Source organism: Malus domestica, chromosome 04 (assembly GCF_042453785.1).
Source record: "Malus domestica chromosome 04, GDT2T_hap1".
Classification (NCBI taxonomy): Eukaryota; Viridiplantae; Streptophyta; class Magnoliopsida; order Rosales; family Rosaceae; genus Malus; species Malus domestica.
Window position 1 is genome coordinate 28,289,126 of NC_091664.1, and position 21,037 is coordinate 28,310,162.

Here is a 21,037-nt window from a genome sequence, read left to right on the forward strand (position 1 = left end):
GAAGTAGAATTCGTCAGGCTTGCTTTGAACGGATTAGACGTCGAATATAAAAAGAAATTCTTGGGGGCAAATTTTCGGGACATGTACGAATTAGCCCAACATGTCGAACAGTATGACTATTTGCTTCGCGAGGAGAAGGTTTCGAAAACGCCATCTCGGGGGACGCTTTACAAGAATCCTACTGTCAACTATGCGTCCACCGAGGATGAATGTGTTAGTGTGGATGCGGCCGAGATAGTAATAGATAAGCCATACGTTTGCAAGGCGTTGACTCAGGTTGATTCTAGAGAAGTCAAAAGTCGCTCGGCTACCGAAGGAGCATTGAAACCGTCGAAGGTTTACACTTTTGATATTACCAAGGCTGACGCAATTTTTGACCAACTGTTGTCCGCAAGAATTATCAAGCTTCGGCCTGGTCACAACATTCCTAAGGCCGAAGAGCTTAAGGGAAATGTGTATTGCAAATATCATAATTCAAGCAAACATACGACAAACAATTGTGTCGTATTTCGTGACAACGTCCAAAGCTGGATTGATAATGGTAAACTGAAATTTCCCGAGAAGAAGATGGGTATTGACGCTGATCCGTTCCCCACGGCAACCGTGAATATGGTCGATGCGTGCCTCCCTAAGGACAAAGGGAAAGGGAAGGCCGAAGTCGTTACGACGCAACGTTTTCGGACTCAGAATTCTCGGCCACGCTTCATGGCCGATTTCCGTTCAAACGCACCACCTACGGCTTTAACAGGACCCGCTGTTGTCAAACCTATGATGGATTATACTACCGATGAAGACAGCGGGACGGCGGTTTTGTGCAGGAAATGTAGAACAAAGGTCGAGAGTGAGCCAGAGGAGAAGCCCCCTTTACTTGGGACGGAACGACCCGTGGCCGCAACCCGGCGGAATGTTGCCAAGATAGGCCAACATCAAGGGGTTTTTGACAGGCTTGGTCCTAAAGTACGGATGGAAGAGATACCCCCGGTCCGGAGACGCCTCGATTTTGATGATTCGTTCTATGACGATGATTACTACAAACGCAATTCTAGCAACTCAGAATCATCGCGGAGCCAGAAAACCTTCAAACCTCCTGAACCTAAAGATCAACGGTGGTATACATATCATTCTTCGAGGGGAGTTTACACGGCACTGTCCAAATCCCAGAAACGTAGGCACCAAAGGATAGATTGCATGGCTCGCCGACGGGCAACCCATGAAACTTCGGTCCCTAAATGGCGGCCGAAGGACACAATTGCTCCCGATGATGAGCGACCAAGTCCCTCTATCATGACAGAGTTGGTTCAAGGGAAACGGTTGGTCGACCGAGATGTTGAAACTACGTTCGAGGAGGCTGATAAACGGATCAAACTTCTTCTTCGGCCAGGGGAGATGAAGGCACGACTCGAGTTTTTCAGACAAGAGGCCGAAAGCAAATTCGCACCGCCAGCTATACAAGAACCTTTGATCAAAATTCGACGGAATTTGCATCCACCATTTCTTGGGGAGGCCTTGGAATATATGCGAGAATTTCATAAGAAGCATTCGGCCAACGATCTGTATGGTTTACCGAAGGCATGCCAGGACACTATTGATCTGGTCCTGACTTGTCCGGATGCCGAGCGAGTCATCCAAAAGACCTCAGATCCAGGATTAAAAGCAAGGTTCCAGCATATCCGAGAAGCTCGTGTCTTTGGATTTGAAGTTGACCCGTACACCGATATCGTTGCAGCTGACCTCCCTTTCTCGATGGAGGACCTTCAGTATTTACGAGATCACTTCGAGGTATTTTCGGCTGTTTCTCTCTTCGGCCTTACGGCCGATGAAGTTGCACGTGTCGCACGTCTAGATGCTTATCTCGACATCAGGGATGCCCGGCTCCACTATCAAGAGCAGGTTCAGGCTTTGGCCCCAAGAGCACTGTCAATTTTGACCCTGCCTGAAGCGGTCGCACAGGACCAACGACTCGCTGATGCAGCACCGCCGAATGAAGCCATCACAGAGGAAACAGAGGAGTCTTGTTGTCCAACTTTGACAGCAACGGAATCGTTCGTTGCCGACCAACCGAGCAAGGAGGGTATCGACCCAATGGGCCCATCAGTCCTGGAGAATATGGAAATCAGTATGGTCCATGTGTTACCTGCCGATTTTCAATCACGCACGGCTCAACCAAATTTCCTCGATGGAGATGTGGTTGCCGAAGAACCCGGCCATATTGATTTTGTGTCGGTTGCTGAAGGAGAGTCAGCAACAAAAGATGATGGTTTAAAGGCTGCCTTGGCCGAATTGTTCCCTCGTTCATCGTCGGCCAAACTTCACTATTTAAAGCCATTGTATGTGACGGCCCACATTGAGGGGTATCCAGTTTCTAAAGTTTTTGTCGACTGTGGGGCTACCGTCAATATCATGCCCCTGAACATCATGAAGGCCTTACGCCGTTCGAATGACGAGCTTATTCCGTCAGGAATCACAATGAGTAGTTTCGTCGGCGACAAGTCCCAAACCAAAGGGGTACTTCCGTTAACCGTCAATATTGCTGGTCGCACCCACATGACCGCCTTTTTCGTGGTTGATTCCAAAACCGAGTATAATGCATTGCTCGGCCGAGATTGGATCCATCAAACCAGTTGTATTCCTTCTTCGTTGTATCAAGTGCTTGTCTTTTGGGACGGCAAATCGGTCACTGTTCATCCGGCCGATAGCCAACCCTTCGAAGCTAACATGATCCAAGCCCGGTATTATGATGACCACGTCGGCTACATTACATTGCAAGGCTTTAATGAAGACGGACCGCCGACTCGGATTTCGGTTCAGAAAGCTATCGAGGTTGGCGCCGAGACTGTCCACCAGGATTCGGCGAGACTCGGATTGGCCAATTTTCTCCCCGAGTCTGATGTCTGACACAGACCAGGACAAACGTAGGGCCGCGGTTTCATCTACGATGGAACGACTGCTGGCCCATTGGTATACTATATCTCGGCAACCGAATTCAGGCGTTAACCTCGTCGAATTCCTTGCCGAAGAGGATCCTGGTCCTGCCCTATCTTTTGATCAAGTTCGAGCCGCCCCGGCCGAGCTCGAGGATTATCGGCCCCAAGTTAAGGACCCCCTAGAAGAAATTAATGTTGGGACGGCCGGTGACCCACGGCCTGTGTTTGTTAGCGCTTTACTTCCTCAACAAATGAAGGACGAGTTGCGGGCCTTGCTTACGGAATTCAAAGATTGTTTTGCTTGGAGCTATCATGAAATGCCCGGTTTAGATCGTGCTCTGGTCGAGCATGAATTACGTATTAAGCCCGGATTCAAGCCTTTCTGTCAGCCACCTCGTCGATTCTCGACCGAAGTACAACTCAGTATCAAGGACGAACTAGTTCAGCTTTTGAAAGCCGGATTCATTCGGACAGCTCGATATGTCGAATGGTTGGCGAATATTGTTCCTGTATTAAAGAAAAGTGGTGCACTGCGCATCTGCACCGATTTTCGAAATCTGAATCTGGCAACGCCCAAAGATGAGTATACAATGCCGATTTCAGATTTGTTAATCGATGCCGCGGCGAATCATGTGATCTTGTCCTTTATGGATGGACATGCCGGGTACAACCAAATATTTATTGCCGAAGCCGATGTGCACAAAACCGCTTTCCGTTGCCCGGGGGCACTCGGCACTTACGAATGGGTTGTCATGCCATTCGGCCTCAAGAATGCCGGCGCCACGTACCAACGGGCGATGAACACTATCTTCCATGATTTAATTGGCACCATCGTCGAAGTTTATATCGATGATGTTGTCGTCAAATCTAAACACCGACAGACACATCTGGACGATCTCAGACAGGCTTTCCTCCGCATGCGTCAGCACAACCTCAAGATGAATCCTGCCAAGTGTGCCTTCGGTGTATCGGCCGGGAATTTTCTTGGTTTTCTCGTACATCATCGTGGGATTGAAGTCGATGAGAATAAGGCTCGCGCAATCATCAATGCTCCACCCCCAACAACGAAGAAGCAATTACAATCCTTACTCGGCCAGATCAATTTTTTACGCCGATTTATTGCTAATTCGGCAGGTAAGATGAAAGCGTTTTCTACACTTTTGAAGCTCAAGGACTCAGATAAGTTCGTGTGGAATGAGGAGCATCAGGCGGCGTTTACACAGATCAAGGTTTCTCTCACAAATCCACCTGTCCTGGTCCCTCCTCGGCGCGGTAAGCCTCTCAAGCTATACATTTCGGCGGCCGAGGAGTCCATTGGTTGCCTTCTCGCGCAAGACAACGATGCCGGACGGGAACAGGCTATCTTCTACCTCAGCCGTAATCTGAGTCATCCGGAGATCAATTATTCCGCCGTTGAGAAGCTCTGTCTCGCCGTATTCTTCGCTGCATCCAAGCTTCGGCATTACATGCTCCCGTCGGTCACCCAAGTCATTGCCCAGACCGACGTTATCCGGTACATGCTTACCCGGCCAATTGTGAAGGGCCGAATTGGGAAATGGACGATGGCGTTGTCCGAGTTCAGTTTGCAATACGTGCCGCAAAAAGCTGTGAAGGGACAGGCATTGGCCGATTTCCTTGCCCAGCACCCTTCGCCTTACGGGTTTGGGAGTGCTGACATCGAAATCGGCATGGTGGTGACCCGCGACAACTATTGGACGATGTATTTCGATGGTTCTAGTACTTCGTCCTCGGCCGGCGCAGGCATCGTCATTCAATCTCCCCACAACGATCGTTGGTATTTTTCGCTCAAATTGGATTTCGACTGCACCAATAATCAGGCCGAATACGAGGCACTGGTCATTGGTCTGGGCCTCCTTCTTGACTTACACGCCACTCGTGTCCTCGTCCTCGGGGATTCTGAATTAGTGATTAACCAAATTAATGGGTCTTTTCGCTGCATGAGTTGTACTCTGGCGCCTTACCACATGGTCGCCAGCTATTTGGCCGAGTCTTTTGACGGTGTTACATTCGAGCATGTTTCTCGGGTTCATAATACCGACGCAGACGAGTTGGCTCAAATCGCCTCCGGTGCACAACTCCTGGGGGGCAAGCTAGGCCGGGAGATACCAATATTACGACAATTATACCCGGCCTTGGTTGATCAGCAAATCCTCCGTCGAGACAATGTGATACGCACCAGGGTCATGTCCTTGCCTTCGTTGTTAGATCGGCAGGACTCTATAGAAATTTGCGTGGCCGAGGCAGTACTAGATGATTGGAGAAAGCCCATTATGCAGTACCTTGACAATCCTAACGGAAAACATAGTCACAGGACACGGGTTCACGCCACGAATTATGTCACGTACCAGAACGAGTTGTACCGAAAAGGCGAAGATGGTTTGTTATTGCTATGCCTCGGCCCCCAAGAGAGTGCTCGAGCGATCGCAGAGGTTCATGAAGGGGTATGCGGAGCTCACCAGTCTGGACGAAAAATGCGATGGCTACTCCGACGACACGGTTATTTTTGGCCGAGAATACTGAAAGATTGTATCGAGTTTGCACGAGGATGCGTGCAGTGCCAAATCCACGGGCCTATACAAAGGGTCCCGGCCGAATCACTACATTCGGTCATTAAGCCGTGGCCGTTTAGAGGATGGGCCATGGATGTAATCGGCAAAATCATGCCGACTTCCGGAGCTGCTAAGCATGCATGGATAATGGTCGCAACTGATTACTTCACTAAGTGGGTCGAAGCAAAATCATATGCCGAGTTAACATCTAAAGAAGTTTGCGATTTCGTGGAGGAACACATTGTGACCCGATTCGGTGTTCCAGAAACGATCATAACTGACAATGGAACAATCTTCACAGCCGAAAGGTTCAAAGAATACACGGCCAATTTAAAAATTCGGCTGGAACAGTCTACACCGTATTATCCACAGGCGAATGGGCAGGCCGAGGCAAGTAATAAAGTGTTGATCGGCATCCTCGAGAAAATAATAAAAGAAAGGCCTGGCATGTGGCATTTGAAGTTAAACGAGGCATTATGGGCATACCGAACGTCGCCCCGATCGGCGACTGCAACAACCCCATACGCATTAACCTACGGACACGATGCGGTGCTACCAGTCGAGTTGAGCATAAATTCGTTGCGATTAATTGAACAAAGTAGTTTGTTTAGCGCCGAATATAATCAGTCCATGAGACAGGGACTGGAAGATTTGGAAGAGGCACGACTTGATGCTTATAACTTACTGGTGGTACAAAAACAGATTGCCGAGCGAGGCTATAATCAGAAGGTGCGACAGAAAACGTTCGGCGAGGGTGAATTGGTGTGGCAAACGGTGTTGCCCATAGGATTAAAAGATCCTAGGTTCGGCAAGTGGTCGCCGAATTGGGAAGGGCCGTTCATTGTGCATAAAGTATACGGCAAAGGGGCGTATCATCTTAAAGACCGGACTGGAGTAGTTCACAAATTACCGATTAATGGGAAGTTCTTGAAGAAATACTATCCGGTCACATGGGAAATGCGTGAATAAAAAATTGTTGTACCAGTACAAAAAAAAATCATTCCATTAAGATTGATAGGTATTACAAAAATGATTAGGTCGAATACATTCAAGGAGACGAGGGAAGAAGAGTGCTGAGCAGAGCCTTCAATTCCAACCACCGCACGTCGGCCATGATGACTTCGGCTTGCCGATTCTTTTTGTCCAGCTTCAGCCGCTCGACCCGTTTTTTGGCCGCCGCATACTCAGTTAGGCGATCATTCCCACCTGACTCGAAGTCCCTCGCAAGCTCAGAAGCAATGGCCGACCGGCGTTTTGCTAGTTCGGCCATCTGACGGTCGAGCTCGGCTAACGCTTCTCCTTTTGCCCGTAGATCGTCAATCTTCGGACGGAGGGTGTCTTGAACGGCCGTGGCGGCTTGCAGGTCTTGTTCGGCCTTCAGCGCAGTCTGGAAGATACTAAATGTCTCCCGAATGCGCTCCAAGGCAGACGATGCCCGAACAATGGCATCTCCGCTCAGGCGACCGTCGGCTCCAAGGTCGTTCAGACACACGCCGAGCAGATCAAGACCGTTGCGTTCAAGTACTTGCGAAGATGAGAGCGACAGGACTTCCCGCAACTGGGTTAAGGCGCTTGGATCGGCAGCCTCAGTCGGAGCGGCCGAAGGGCCGGACTCTGCAGTCGTGCTGGAAAGGAGGGCTTTGAATTCAACCTCCCATGAAGCCTGCACGAATAGACAAGGTTAAGCTTAGAGGAAGTCATGATAAGAATAGCAAGAATGTGTCATTTTTTTTAACCTGCCGAGAGGAGACCTCGGCCATGTCCCCAGGATCGTTGCTCGAACCTAAAGAACTCAATGGCCGAGCCCAGTGTCTCAGATTGCTTCTCACTTCACGCGGCCTATGGAAGTTATCTACGTTTGATGGCCACTGAGGCGGCCAGGAAATATAGATAACGCCCTTCGGCGCATAGAATTGACGGTGAAAAGAATGTACAGGCACCTGACATTTAGTATTTTCCTTGTTTAGAATTCTAAAGCAGAAAAGCAATCAGGAGGAGACAATTGAAGGTACTTACAAAAGCCGAGGTAACCTCTTGTGGAGGAATGTGGAAGCCTTGGTCTTGAGGATGGACCGGCGATTCCGCCGTGGCCTCGGGTTCCTCGAGCAGCCGTTTGCCACGGTCGGCTGCCGATGGGCCGACTGGCGCAGCTGCTTCAGAGGAGGCAGGGACGTCCTGGTCCTGAGAAGGAACGAGAGGTTCGGCCACCGGGGTCGGTTCCTCGACCGTGCGCTTGCCACGATTAGCCGAGGAGGGGCCGGTTTGAACCGCCATCTCGGATACTGGAGGAGGTTGTCGACGAGTATGAGGACGATGCGCCAGCGGGACCTCGTCGCTCCCCTCACTCTCTTCCAACACGAGGACCGAGGGCGTTGGATTCTTGGGAGAGGTTCCCTCGGTCGTAGAAACCGCCTGTTGTGAGACAGGTGCCTTCTCGATAGAGGGAGGGACAATTGATGCGCCGGCCACAGAGGCAGGCCGCGCTGGGGCCGTCTCTGCGGCCAAAGCCGGCTGTTTCTCGACCCCAGAATGACCGGCGGCGGGAGAAGGGGAAGCACTGGGAGTCGTCGTGTGACTGGAGATAACGTGGATCTCCCGTGCACCTTTCTTCGCCATTTGTTTAACCCGCTTAGCAGGCGGGGAAGGCTTGACAGCCGGCTCGGCCTCTTGGCGAGGCCGTTTGATCATCACGGCCCTACCAGCGGGTTTGTCCTTTTGGGCCACGACCGATTTTTTCCCGGCCGTGGCAGCGGCAACTGCCTCCGTCTTTCTCAAAGGCCGACTACCTAAAAAGATAAAGACAATTCAGTAAGGCAAATCAATATGCAAGGTTGATGGAAATGAGGAAAGTGGAACAGGTACCTTGAGGATGAGGGGCCGAGGCCTTCTTAGGCCGGTCACCGAAGAGTCTGCTAAGCACCTCTCCGACCGGCGCACCAAAGAATTCCTGGGTGTATTTCTCCCACCACTCACCAAAGGTGTCGGTGCAATGGGTTTCCGGGGTGGCTGGTCGAAGGCGGAATTTTTGGCAGCGCTCTTGGAACTCCCTCACGGCGGTTCTACACTCATTCTCAGAGGAACGAGGTTCGCGTCCACGGCTTAGGACCGTTCGGGAGGAGAGAAGGGGGATAGGGCAGCCCTGAAGGTAGCCGAGCTGTCGGGCAAGGAAGTTCGGATGATATACTTCCCAACCTGACCGTTTCCCATCACAGCCGAGAGGGAGGTCACGGGCAAGCACAAACGACCCCCAGGTCTGACGAAGATCGGCGTCTTCCTCTGCGCTCCATGGGGAGGTAGGCAGCCTGATGGAGGAAGGGTAGTCTCGACGACGACATATTAGGAACTCGTCGTTGGAGAAGTCGTCAAGGGCGAAGAGGTACCGAAATACCTCTTCGGCTTGATGGGGAGGTGTCGGTCGAGAGGCCAGTTGAGGCCCAATCGCCTCTGTTGGTGAGAATTCAGCTATGGCCGGCCGAAGGGAGGCAAAGTATACCTGCAACCAGAGTTGGAAGACCCAGAGAGGACCATTCTGGTGTGGGTCGACCTTGTGGAGGGTCGCCTCGGCCAGGCAGCGGAAAAGTTGGGCGAGAATGTTGGAACTCAGTGCCAAGACGTGACCACTAGCCAGGGCTTCGGCTACCGGCATGTTCTCGACCAAACACTTGTTTGACTTGGTACAACAAATGTATTTGTTGTACCAGTAGAAGAGGAAGGCTTCATGCTCTTCCTCTCGCAGGTCCTCTTCTCCTCGGCCGGCGAAGTGGAGATAGAGGGTGTTGTAATTACAGAAGTTCTTGTGGAGCTTCTGAATATCTTCCTTCGACGGGATATGACCGTCACGGTTCAAGGTCTCGGAGGCCCGACGGTCGAAGAGCGTTTTCAGGTCGATATTCGACGGATGCCCAGAGAGGGTCGCGTCGACAGGGATCCCGGTCGCCGAAGTCCCCAGAATGGCAGTGATATCCAGGATGGTGAGACCAATGGGACCCAAAGGAAGGACCATTGTGTTGGTGGCTGAGCACCAGAAGCACAGAGCGGCTTGGAGAAGCTCCTTGTCGGGGACAATTTCCATAGACGAAAGGAGGATGGCGTCGTAGATGCCAAGGGCCTTCCATTGCTCGCCGAAGAGTCGTTCCATTCGAACGACCCAGGCTGCCCAGGATGTGGTCGTCGAGGGCCAAGAGCCCTGGGGTTTAGCCGCATCCCATCGCGACCATTCAAACCCTTGAAGCAAGGGTGTTAGGCAGTGCTCCTGTAGAAGGCCGATGATAGTCGGCGGTATTGTAGCCTTGAAGAGAGGACCCAGGATTTGGTACTGGGTGCTCATGTCGTTTTCAAACCGGATGGTCTTGATCGAGCTCCGATAAAAAATCTTCTGATGTTGGTCACATTCCCTGGAAAGCTTGGAGATGAAGGACGCCATTGTGAGAAAGAAGCACGGAGTAAAAGGGTTGTCTGGGTTGGGGACTTAAAGACGAAGACTTGGAATAGGGGAAATGCACTAGAAATCAACGGCAGAGGATTTCAGGAGGTTTGAGAGCGTAAAGGTACAAATGAGGGAATCTCGGTATTTATAGAGTTATAGGGGGAAGAGCAATCGTTCGAAATTCAAAACAAAGGGCAAAATCGACCGAAGAAATTGTTGATCATGATGAACATTTGGGAAATGCGGTTGAGAAGACCGAAGGTCAGGGTTTTGGGGGCGCAGGATTGCGTGTGACGGCGAAATTAATGACGAAAGACGGTTCGATGCCCGCACGATAGTGAGCTCACGGACTGAGGTAGTGGCTCGCGGATTGAGATAGTGGTCATGATGGCAAGACGGTTCAGGCTGCCGCACGCCTTAGACGTCATTACGGGGGATTGGCCATGTTAGAAGACGCCACGTGGCGAGTGGGTTAGCAGGTTCAAGATCGTGCGATCGTGCTCAATAAATGCGCCTTGGAACTCGGGTATTAGGATCCTGAGTGGTAGATTCGCTTCTTCAAGGCCGAAACTCGGCCGAAGGTTTCAGGCCGAGGACCTCAGAAGCGAGGGGCAATGTTTGGGCCCAAAATAATAGTTTGGGCCGAGGGTAGGATCACTCTCGGCCCAGGAGGCCAGGCGGCAAAAGGACCATGGATCGGTCAACCCGTGGGAGTCCAAACCTAGGGCGGTTAGGACGAATCCTAGTGCAATGGGGAGTCTCGACGGGATCGGATATCCAGGAAACTAATCCAGCTTAGCTAAGGACTAGGTTCATAGTCCTAGTAGGTGTAGGATTGGTCGAGGTGATCCGGAGATGGAAACCTAGTCCGAGTAGGATGTAAACTCGGACTCAAGGTTCAGTACTATAAATAGGGGACGCTGTGCATCAGGAAAAGCCCCTACAAAATCAATACAAAATTGCCCTGCGCAAACTCTCACAACTTGTGATTTTTCTTTTTCTTTTTCGCTGACACATCTTCCGTTGGCATCAACAGCACTGTGAAAGCAACTGGTGATATCTTAAGTCGGCATAGATAGCTCTGTCACCGTAGAATCAGCCGATCTCGCAGCATCTTCCGTTGGCATCAACAGCACTACGGCGAGGACGACTGGTTACCTATCCAAGTCTCGGTCGAGAAGGATTTCTGAATTCTTATTGGTCGAGGTCATCTCATCAGCCTTTTCGGCGAAGTAAGGTGTTACCAGGTTATTGTATTCGGCACGTTGAAAGCCGAATTCGGTTCGTGAACTTCGCATTTTAGCAGCCTTGTCTTCAGGCTCCAGAACCCAAGAGGCCGAGAATTGTTCCTTCCTCGGCCGCAATCGCAAGACACAGAAGTCATCAGCACGCTCAACGCAACATCAACAAATTTACTCCTCGGCTGAGCTCGGCCGACGAGTTGGCACGCCCCGCAATCACCGAAGGACGTAGTTAGCTTAGAAAATACTCGGCCTGCGCGCCACGTAGGCTCTGTAGTTTCTAGGGTCAACATTTTGGCACGCCCGGTGGGACCCAGTGCTAAACTACGAAGTTCATGCCAATTGAAACACGATTGGTAAAAAAGAAAACAGCTATGGGAAAGTCGACAGCCGATTTGCCGAGTCAGAGCATAGGACAGAGTGTGCCACAGGCGCAGAACCTCCTTAGCGCTGCGACACCTGAGTCCACGAGCGCGACTCGCCGAGAGAGAGAAGTTAATCTCGGCGGTCAGCCCCGTGGTTTAGAGATCCCTAACAGAAACACGTGCGTTCTCAATGAAGGGATAATAGAGGATTGCGACGAGGATGGTGGTGAAGGATCTGACCCACCAACGAGGTCGTTTCTCCGAAAGCGACTAGACGAGCAGTCTCGGTCAGTCGAGCAGACATTTAGTCGAGGCATCGACAAACTGCATGATGCGATAGTCAGTTCTGCTGAGCGACAGAACAGGTTGCTCGAAATGTTGTTTAGTAAAGTCGGTGGCAGCAGGCCTTCCGATCTTCTCCAGCATTGCCCTCCAGGAAACAATCTGTTACCACATCATCTTCTACCTCCCCCCTACCCGTCCCTTTCTTCTTTCCTCTACAACCCCACCCTCTCTTCTCTCCTCTGCAACCCCCACCCACCCTCCCTCCCTTGTCCCCTCTGCAACCCGCACCAACCACCTCGCACCAAAATTTTGATTGGGGAATTGGTGGAAAGAATGAGATACACAGACCAAGATTTTGGATCTGATTTTGATTTGGATGGAAAGCTCGAGGATGCTTCTGATTTGATCGACAAAGATAGTGAGGAGGGTGATGATAATTTTATTCAGACACAAATTTAGCAAAACAAAACTAAAAAAAATTGAATTAATCAAAGTGCAAACCACAACCTAAAACCCTACCACCTAAAGAGCAATTCGCATAAGTGCTTAATCGACCACTTCAAACAATTGAAATAAAAAATCAAGCAACAGATGAACCTCACCTACACCATGGTCCGTACAAGAAGCCTTCATTCGAGTTCGAACAAAACACCTCGTAATTACCAAAAACGACACCGAATCGGAGAATCCCAATTGGCAGCAATCAAAAGTTCTGGCAAGCTCGGAGCAAGCAATGGTCGTAGTGGCGGAAAGAATGCGTGAACGTGCGTGGCAATGGCGGAAGCGGAAACCCTAGAATGGAGAGGGAGAGAGAATCCCACTTTTCTCTTCCTTTTTTTTTTTTAGAGTGAGAATTGAAATTGGAAAATGATGATTTAAGCGTGCGTGGGTTTTTTGCTGCTCCGACTCTAAGAGCAATTCCACCCCTAAGGACTTTGTGCCAGCACCCAACACATTTATCCACTCAAGTGAACAGTAATAGACTCCAGTGAACAGTAATAGGCCAAAGCATCTCCACCCCTAACAAAAAATAGCCTAGTCCATTTTATTAAAAAATAATAATTTTATTTTTTATTTCTGAATTTATAAAAAAATAATAATAATAATAATAATATCTAAATTTATTAAAAAGTTTATGTATTTTTTAAAAGTGAAATTCAATTTTTTTTTTACCGTTGACAATCCAACGATCTAGAATAACTAGCCATTGGAAATCCAATGGCTGCAAGTGGGCCACGTCGCCGAGCCCGGGTTGTGGTATGAGTGCGCCTGCGCGCGGGCCCCGCCGCCTGATTTCTTGTCTCCTACTTGCGCCCACGCGAGCGTGAAGGCCACGCGCCAGTGCAAAAAAGCAAACAAGCCAGTACCTTGGTCAGTCAAAAATGGGCTGGGCTAGAGACTGGCTTGGGCTGGGTGTCAGTCAATTGGGTCGGTTGGAGGGGATTCACTGGGTCTTGGTCTATTTTTTCAGCTGGGTGCTGGGCAAAAAGTCCTCCGGTGGACTTGCTCTAAGAGGGAGAAGAAAAGAGGAAAAGAGGGAGAGAAGGAAAGATGAGGGTGATGATAATTTTGGGGGGTTAGGGTTAAGGTTCCATTGATGCTATGATTTTGATTTGGTAGGTGGGTGGGACCATTGGTGTGAGGTGGGTGGTGCGGGTTGCAGAGGAGATGAGAGAGGGTGGGTGGTGTGGGTTGCAGATGAGTGAAGGGAGGGAGGGTGGGTGGGGGTTGTAGAGGAGAGAAGAAAGGGTGGGGGTTGTAGAGGAAAGAAGGAAGAGACGGGTTAGGGGGAGGTAGAAGATGATGTGGTTTTTATTTTTTATTTTTAAAGTGGGCCCATATTGACACGTGGCATCCAGTAATTGTCCACATGGGTGTCACGTCATCAGTTAACATAAGTTCTAACGGAAAACTTAACAGATGCATGAGATTGTCCCAAAATTAACACTTTATGAATGACTCTGGAATGAAAAAAACTTCATGTATTAAATGTTGAAAACCATGAAACTTGAGGGTAGTAAACTGATATTTACCCATTTAAATTTATCTAACGATGATACATAGGGTGCTAAACATCACTGTCACTGAATAAATAGGGTGGTGGACAAAAGTATTTCCTTTTTGACCTTCCGAGAAAGGTTGGTGCTATTGGATGAGGATCCCATTTGGATCTAAATGGTGGGGATTCTAGGGATCCTCACATCTTAACCATTTATCGTATATCGTGCGGTCAGTTTTCATCAGTTACTATTTATGTTTACTTTTAATTCTAATGATTTTTGACCGTACGATATACGATGAACGGTTAGTATATGAGGATCCCCACCATTTGGATCAGGATGGGATCCTCATCCGGTGCTATCCACACCCACCGATTTTTACTTCTCAAACTTTTCAATTTTCAACTGTCGAATCGAAAGAATTAAAAAATATTAATGATAAAAAATTGACAATGTGAAAGGAAAAAATACGAGTAAATAGCGCTTTAACCAAAAGCATTATCCAGTGCTCCAACGAGTTGCCACAAAAGGACTTGGATTGCCAGCATGTCATTAACTCACAGCCGTTCATCTTCATAAAAAAATCAGAACCGTTCCCTTGTTTGAAACCAATCCAATTGGCCAGCCCAAAAGCACTTGGATCGCCAACGTGGCAAACCCCACTATAAAACACCACGCACCAAAACACTCCAGACCAAAATTCAAGTCCGAGCGCATTTCAGTTTTCAACAATTCGTTTTCCCTCCTAAACGAATCGTTTTCGTTTCCCCAAAAACTCAGAGAGAATGGAAGCCACGAAAGCCACCAAGGGCGCCGGCGGAAGAAGAGGCGGAGAGAGGAAGAAGTCGGTGTCCAAGTCAGTTAAAGCCGGCCTCCAATTCCCTGTCGGCCGTATCGCTCGTTTCCTCAAAAAGGGACGCTACGCCCAGCGTACAGGTACCGGCGCTCCCATTTACCTCGCCGCCGTCCTCGAATACCTCGCCGCCGAGGTGATTTCCCGATCCACGTTTCTCAGATCTAAATATTCTCCGCTTATATATATTTTTAACTTTTGCTAATTTATTCGTGGTGGCGGATTGAAATCAGGTGCTGGAATTGGCGGGAAACGCGGCGCGTGACAACAAGAAGACTCGAATCAACCCGAGGCACTTGCTTTTGGCGGTGAGAAACGACGAGGAGCTGGGGAAGCTCCTCGCCGGCGTGACCATCGCAAGCGGCGGCGTGCTCCCCAACATCAATCCAGTCTTGCTTCCGAAGAAGACCTCTGGCTCCCAAGAAGGCGAGAAGGCGCCCAAGTCTCCCAAGGCAGCAAAGTCCCCAAAGAAGGCTTAAAACGCATGTCGTTTTTTAGGACTAATCAATCTCAGTAGGGATCTGTAAGGCTCAGTGGTATTTTGGTCTTTTTACTAAGGCGATCGTAACCGGATGTATTGTATGTAGTGCAAAAATGCAGTAGGGGTATATCTGAAAATTTCAATGGAAAAGCTTTTGGTTTTGTGGATTAAAACTCCGTCTTACTATGTGATTAAGGATAAAAGAGTTGTTAATCCTGATTTATTTTCTATTAACTGTGTACCAATTTGCTATTTACCATAAAACCCTTGTATTACCATCCGGAAGGCCTAACCCTCTGATGGCAATTTTTGGGTACCTCGTGCCTTGTTGGGCTTGAAGCTTAGTAACCTATTGGGATATGGGCCAAAGCCCATTAAAACTTCACGGTGGGTCGAAGAGCCCATTAAGCTACTAGTACTTTGGTCTCTGAGGTTTAAGGCACCGTCGCCAAAAGTAAAAGGGCGGGTTTTTGGGGTGCTTTGCGTTCCTAAATTTCCAGGCGCAATAAAGAAGCATTCTTTTTCTGTTTACTCATGAACCATTTTCTGGTATTCTCGCAGTTTAATTTAAATTAATTTTTTTTTTCAATTTTGTTACTTCGCTAGAAACTTATGAATTTCCTGTCTGAATCCGGCAGAGAAAATTTTCAACTCCGTACCGGATTGCCGCCATTGCCGCCGCTGCAGGGTCGGCTTTTTTGTTATCCGACGGCAGCAGAAACTCCGGTGAGCTCCAAGTTCTTTGTTTTTTATTGTTCCAAATTGAATTTTGGTCTTTTCTTGTTGTCAAGCATTTTTTGCTTGGTGGGTAATTGAGGAGATGTCAAATGTTGGGTTTTGATTGATCAAACTTTTAATTGAGATCGAGATTCGTAATTCATATGAGATGTTTTTGGCCTTAACATTTATAAATTTTAACTAAAAATTAGTGGGGTTTTAATTTGATTAAATGTGGTTTTAGTCCATTTGTTTGTAGCTACAATAATCATATTATTGCTCATGAATTGGGTTTTAGATTATACGGCATCAGTGTCAATCACTGCGCCATTGCGCGAATCCTTGCAGCTTCCATGGCAAACGGGGCTATTGGGTCCACTGTTTTCTGTGGGAACTAGTTCAGTTCCATCATCAGATATAAGGAAGGATATTTCTGGTGTTTCCCCATCCGAAGAGGCCCCTAAGCCATGTTGTGGATGTTTGGGCAGAGATTCTTTCGCAAGGGCTGCTGCAAAGGTCGGTCCTGCTGTTGTCAACATCTCTGTTCCAGAGGGTGAGAACGGATTTTGGGTTTTCTGTTTTTCTGGTTTTGCATTTTTATTTGAGGTAGTTGTATTTTATCGAGAAATCGACAATAATGCTAGTTTGTCAACTGAGTCTTGTAGGTGCATATGGGATCACTCCGGGAAAGAGTATAGGCTCTGGGACTATTATTGATGAGGACGGTACAATTTTAACATGTGCTCATACTGTAGTTGATTTTTATGGCCTGAGAGCTTCATCCAAAGGGAAGGTACAACATCCCAGTTCTCGTCATTTAAGATATCACATTGTTACATATTGGAAGGGGTAAGAGTGGTAAGACTGAGTTACGAAATGCAGTAGGTTTGATGTTTGGTGTAACTTGGTACAGGTCCATATCACCTTGCAAGATGGTAGAACATTTGAGGGTACCGTGGTCAATGCAGATTTACAATCTGATGTGGCTATAGTAAAGATAAATTCTAAAACCCCACTGCCAACGGCAAAGCTAGGCAGTTCGCGTAAACTTCAACCTGGGGATTGGGTGATAGCCGTTGGCTGTCCACTTTCACTTCAGAATACCGTCACAGCTGGTATTGTAAGGTAAAAATAATAATTTTGAGTAATAAGGAGTTGTTCTTTTCTTTTACCAGTTATGAGATGAAACTCCTAGCAACGAAACAATTTCAACCCTTCCATGTTATGTAGATGATAGATGTTAAGAAAAGCTAGCATTGTCTCTAAAATTGACAATGGTAAGCATCCTTGTTCTTGTCGTTTCCTCATTTTGTTTTCTCTGTGAAATGTAGTTGTGTTGACCGAAAGAGCACTGACTTGGGTCTTGGTGGAGTGCGGAGAGAGTATTTACAGACAGATTGTGCAATCAACCCGGTATCTCTCTCTTCATTTTGTGTGTCCCTTAATAATGACCATGGAATGTGTCTAAGATTTGGCTCCTTTTTTTCTGGTATCTCACTTGCCTGGTGCAGGGAAATTCTGGGGGGCCTTTGGTCAATATTGACGGAGAAGTGATTGGTGTTAATATTATGAAAGTCTATGCTGCTGATGGATTGAGTTTTGCCTTCCCAATTGATTCAGTCACCAAAATCATGGAGCACTTCAAGAAAAGCGGGTTCGCTTGTTTCAGCATGAAACTCATATTCTAGGACTCTAAAAGTATAACTGTATGACAAATCGGTTTCCTTTATGAAAGCATCTGTGAAGCTAACCAGTCATGTTTGGCAGGAGGGTTGTTCGGCCTTGGGTTGGACTAAAGATGGTTGATCTCACTGAGGTGATCATCACCCAGCTTAAAGAAAGAGATCCTACATTTCCAAACGTGAAGAAAGGCATTCTTGTGCCAATGGTATGTACATATTTTCTTACTTCCACAGCGGTGGGGAATATATCCATACCATCCTTTGGCAGTTTCTGAATCACAAAGACATTTAAATGACTTCGTACTTTCGTACCCAATCTGCCAAGAGTTCCTTTTTATGTATCCGTATTTTCTAAATGGGTGTGTGATGTACAAATATGAAAACGATGCTTTTTCTTCGTACGTTCACGCACAAGTATTTTGTAATTACGTTTGACTGTTAAGATAGCTGGATCAATCATCTAATAATTTTCCCATTGTTCGTCGTATTATAGGTAACTCCTGGGTCTCCTGCTGAACGAGCCGGGTTCCGTCCTGGCGACGTCGTTATTGAATTTGATGGAAACGCTGTTGGAAGCATCAAGGAGGTACTCAGAACCCTTATCATAATATCATTACATTTTGAAATCACCAAATTAGGCATATGGCTGGTTTTTGTTGAAATTTATCCGAGCAGACATCAATAGTATTCACTCCAAACTTTAGCATATGACTTGGTTACATGATTATGCAATGTGATGGTTCATATGACTAGTGAAATTGTTACAGATCATTGAAATAATGGGGGACCGAGTCGGGGTGCCCATCGGGGTAGTCGTGATACGAGCGAGAGACGATATAGTGACCTTAACAGTGATCCCGGAGGAGTCCAATTCAGATATGTAAGCGAAAACCTTTTGTTTTCAACATGTTTGTTGTTAGTTTGGTTCCTGTAATCCTGTGACTTAAAGGAAGAAGAGCATATGTATTCGCCAGCTAGTAAGCACGCGTTCGTGTAAGGTTGAAAGAAAACACTCTTGATATTGATGTGAACCATTTTGTAAATTGACGTGCAACAACATCAAAGCCTTAACTCACCATGTGGGTCTGATGTATGAATCTTAAAACGTCACTGCGCTTGTTTTTGCGACTGTGGAGATGAAAATTTACCAGAAAAACTAACCAACTGTTATATACATGCAACCCCGATGTTGAACAATCTCTAGCACATTCCTCATCTCCTCAGATATTTATAACGTACTAATCTCAACCCCTAAATAATTTAAACTCTGTATTTGCACTAGTTCAGGAAGTTTCTTCTGGCTTTAGAAAATTATAGTATTCAATCTGAGTCATCTCTCCTCCATTTTCGGGGTCAAACTGGCATCGGTAGAAGCTGCAATGGCAATTCGATAATTGGATTAGACGAGTAATATTCACACGCGGTTAAGAAAAGAATGAAGTTGATTCCGAACTAAAATCAAGAACGTCCTAGTTGAAGCTAGTTCCACGGAATCAATAGACATATAAACAAAAAACAACAAACAATAACGAATTCCCTTACCTTCCGTCCATGCCGAGAATCACTACTGTGTTCTTCTGGTGGCCAAAGGCAACAATGTACCGCAAACCTTCCTGCAAGTGATATTTAGCCACTGACCATTCTGAGCTGAAATACTTTGGCAGCACGCCTGAGAACGATAAACCTAGAATGAAACCGAAAGACCAAGATCAGAATCCGCAACTGTCATTCATTTCAAAATTGACGTTAATCCAACACACAGCAGGCATAGGATATTCCGAGAAACAGGGTCTGCAAGTTAAGCTTAAGTTAAAAGGCAAACTAGCTGTTACCGTGAAGCAAGAATAGGCTACATGATGCAATATTTTCACTATATTCAACCCCCCAACCGATAATTTTTAGTATTTCGCAATAATTAGAACGAGAAACTACTAGTTGAAGTACAAGATAAGCAAAAAAAAAAAATCAAATTTTCATTTTTGTCGCCGAAGAGCCCTCAAGTATAAGCTATGCAAAGTATGTTACCTTTCATGAAAGAGAGGGATGAAATGCCTGATGGACTAGGAAGATTGGATTCTGATGCACTGCGTCTGTGTGATCTCTCACACCCCAAGGATCCCGAATCAACCTTAACGCTGAAAACATGAACGGTGCCCTTGTCACTTGACACAGCTAGCCATTGTGCACCAGAAGAGAAAGCAAGACTGTAAATCTCTGCTCTCTCTGCTCCTCGCCTTACCTGCACAAGATACCAAGTAAGTTGTCAGATATAAATACTTTCCAGTGATCAGAAGCGTTCATATATATTTTCCGCAGAGTAGTAAAGAACACGATTCCTGAAGCGAAACATTCTAACAGACGACAAATATAGCACACATCTCAGCAGCATCCAGTGCCAGAGTTAACACCTTACGTTTATGACAAACTCATGCTTGGTTTCGGGTTTCCCTCAAACTTGGATAACGATGTCTAAGTTCGCAAACCAGTCAATTGAAACATAAAACCTTAATCAATCCTAAACCTTAATCAAACATGAATGTCAACTTCGACAAAAGCACACTCATATTCACATGAAATCAAACCCAGAAGAACAGACACTGAGAATTCGATTCGGATTTGACTAACACCAAAAACACATTAATTTGAAAATTCAGAGTAAAAGATTTGAAATTTAAATACCTCTTGTAGTAATGAACCATCCAAAGCATTGAAAATCCGAACCAAGGTCCCTTTACTGCTGGCCGTAGCGAGGAGCCGGCCGTCCTGCGTGAGCCCCAAGCAAGCGAGCCTCGAATCGTGGGCGGCGATAAACTTGGTCCGCTTTGACCCGTAATGGTCGACCCGAACTTGACCCTTTTGGAGCCCCGGGCACACCAGCAAGGGGTGACCCGAACCCTGCGAGACCTCACACAGTCCTTTAGGGTTGGAGATGGTCACGATCTGATGCTCGAGCGTTAAGTCGGAGATATTGTAGAGGAAGATTTTGTGCTCCAAAACGACGACGATTCGGTCGCGGCGGAGCCTGACGCCTCTGACCTCCGACCGGAAAGAGAGCTCGCCGATGCACCGGGACTCGTTGTCGTCCCACATCATGACTTTGTTGGGCGGGTAGAGAGGGTCGGGTCCGCCTCCGACCAGGGCGAGGATTTGGTAGCGGAAGAGCATTTGGACCATTCCGACGCCCCGCTGATCGGAATCACGGCGAAAGAGCTCGCGGACGGGGTCGCAGTTGTAGACGCGGAATCCGGAGTCCGTGGCGACGGAGAAGCAGCTGTGGTCCTGGTTGAAGGACAGGTGGAGGAGCTTGGGGTTTTGGTTCGGGATCGTGTGGGTGGAGGGAGAGCGGGAGTCGTCGGGTTCGGAATCGGAGGCCGAACTGGGAGGCTGCTCTGACTGCGGCTGCGCCATGTGGGGAGTGGTGAGTAAATCAGAAGGGCGGTGGAAGTGTTGGGAATTTGGGTATTTCGACCTTTTAATATAAATATTTATTTTA

General features: G+C 47.6%; 4 protein-coding genes across 4 annotated transcripts; 2 read left to right on the top strand and 2 right to left on the bottom strand.

Moving 5' to 3' along the window:
- Positions 1-7,465: 7,465 nt before the first annotated feature.
- On the bottom strand, positions 7,466-9,632 carry LOC139195091 (uncharacterized). Its single transcript, XM_070820284.1, has 2 exons — positions 9,281-9,632; positions 7,466-8,280 (listed from the first exon to the last, which is right to left on the bottom strand). Exons 1-2 carry the CDS (start codon positions 9,630-9,632, stop codon positions 7,466-7,468), a joined length of 1,167 nt encoding a protein of 388 aa, XP_070676385.1.
- Positions 9,633-14,376: 4,744 nt separating this feature from the next.
- LOC103408540 (histone H2A.1) lies at positions 14,377-15,318 on the top strand. The gene is made up of 2 exons (XM_008347383.4): positions 14,377-14,800; positions 14,898-15,318. The coding sequence occupies exons 1-2, from the start codon at positions 14,597-14,599 to the stop codon at positions 15,141-15,143; spliced, it is 450 nt and encodes a 149-aa protein (XP_008345605.3). The 5' UTR covers positions 14,377-14,596; the 3' UTR covers positions 15,144-15,318.
- Positions 15,319-15,551: 233 nt separating this feature from the next.
- LOC103408538 (putative protease Do-like 14) lies at positions 15,552-18,587 on the top strand. The gene is made up of 10 exons (XM_008347381.4): positions 15,552-15,694; positions 15,784-15,871; positions 16,161-16,415; positions 16,528-16,655; positions 16,776-16,987; positions 17,194-17,275; positions 17,374-17,516; positions 17,630-17,750; positions 18,038-18,130; positions 18,312-18,587. The coding sequence occupies exons 1-10, from the start codon at positions 15,680-15,682 to the stop codon at positions 18,426-18,428; spliced, it is 1,254 nt and encodes a 417-aa protein (XP_008345603.3). The 5' UTR covers positions 15,552-15,679; the 3' UTR covers positions 18,429-18,587.
- Positions 18,539-21,015, bottom strand: LOC103408539 (autophagy-related protein 18a-like). The gene is made up of 4 exons (XM_008347382.4): positions 20,224-21,015; positions 19,570-19,783; positions 19,087-19,228; positions 18,539-18,918 (listed from the first exon to the last, which is right to left on the bottom strand). The coding sequence occupies exons 1-4, from the start codon at positions 20,950-20,952 to the stop codon at positions 18,828-18,830; spliced, it is 1,176 nt and encodes a 391-aa protein (XP_008345604.1). The 5' UTR covers positions 20,953-21,015; the 3' UTR covers positions 18,539-18,827.
- Between the last annotated feature and the right edge of the window lie 22 nt (positions 21,016-21,037).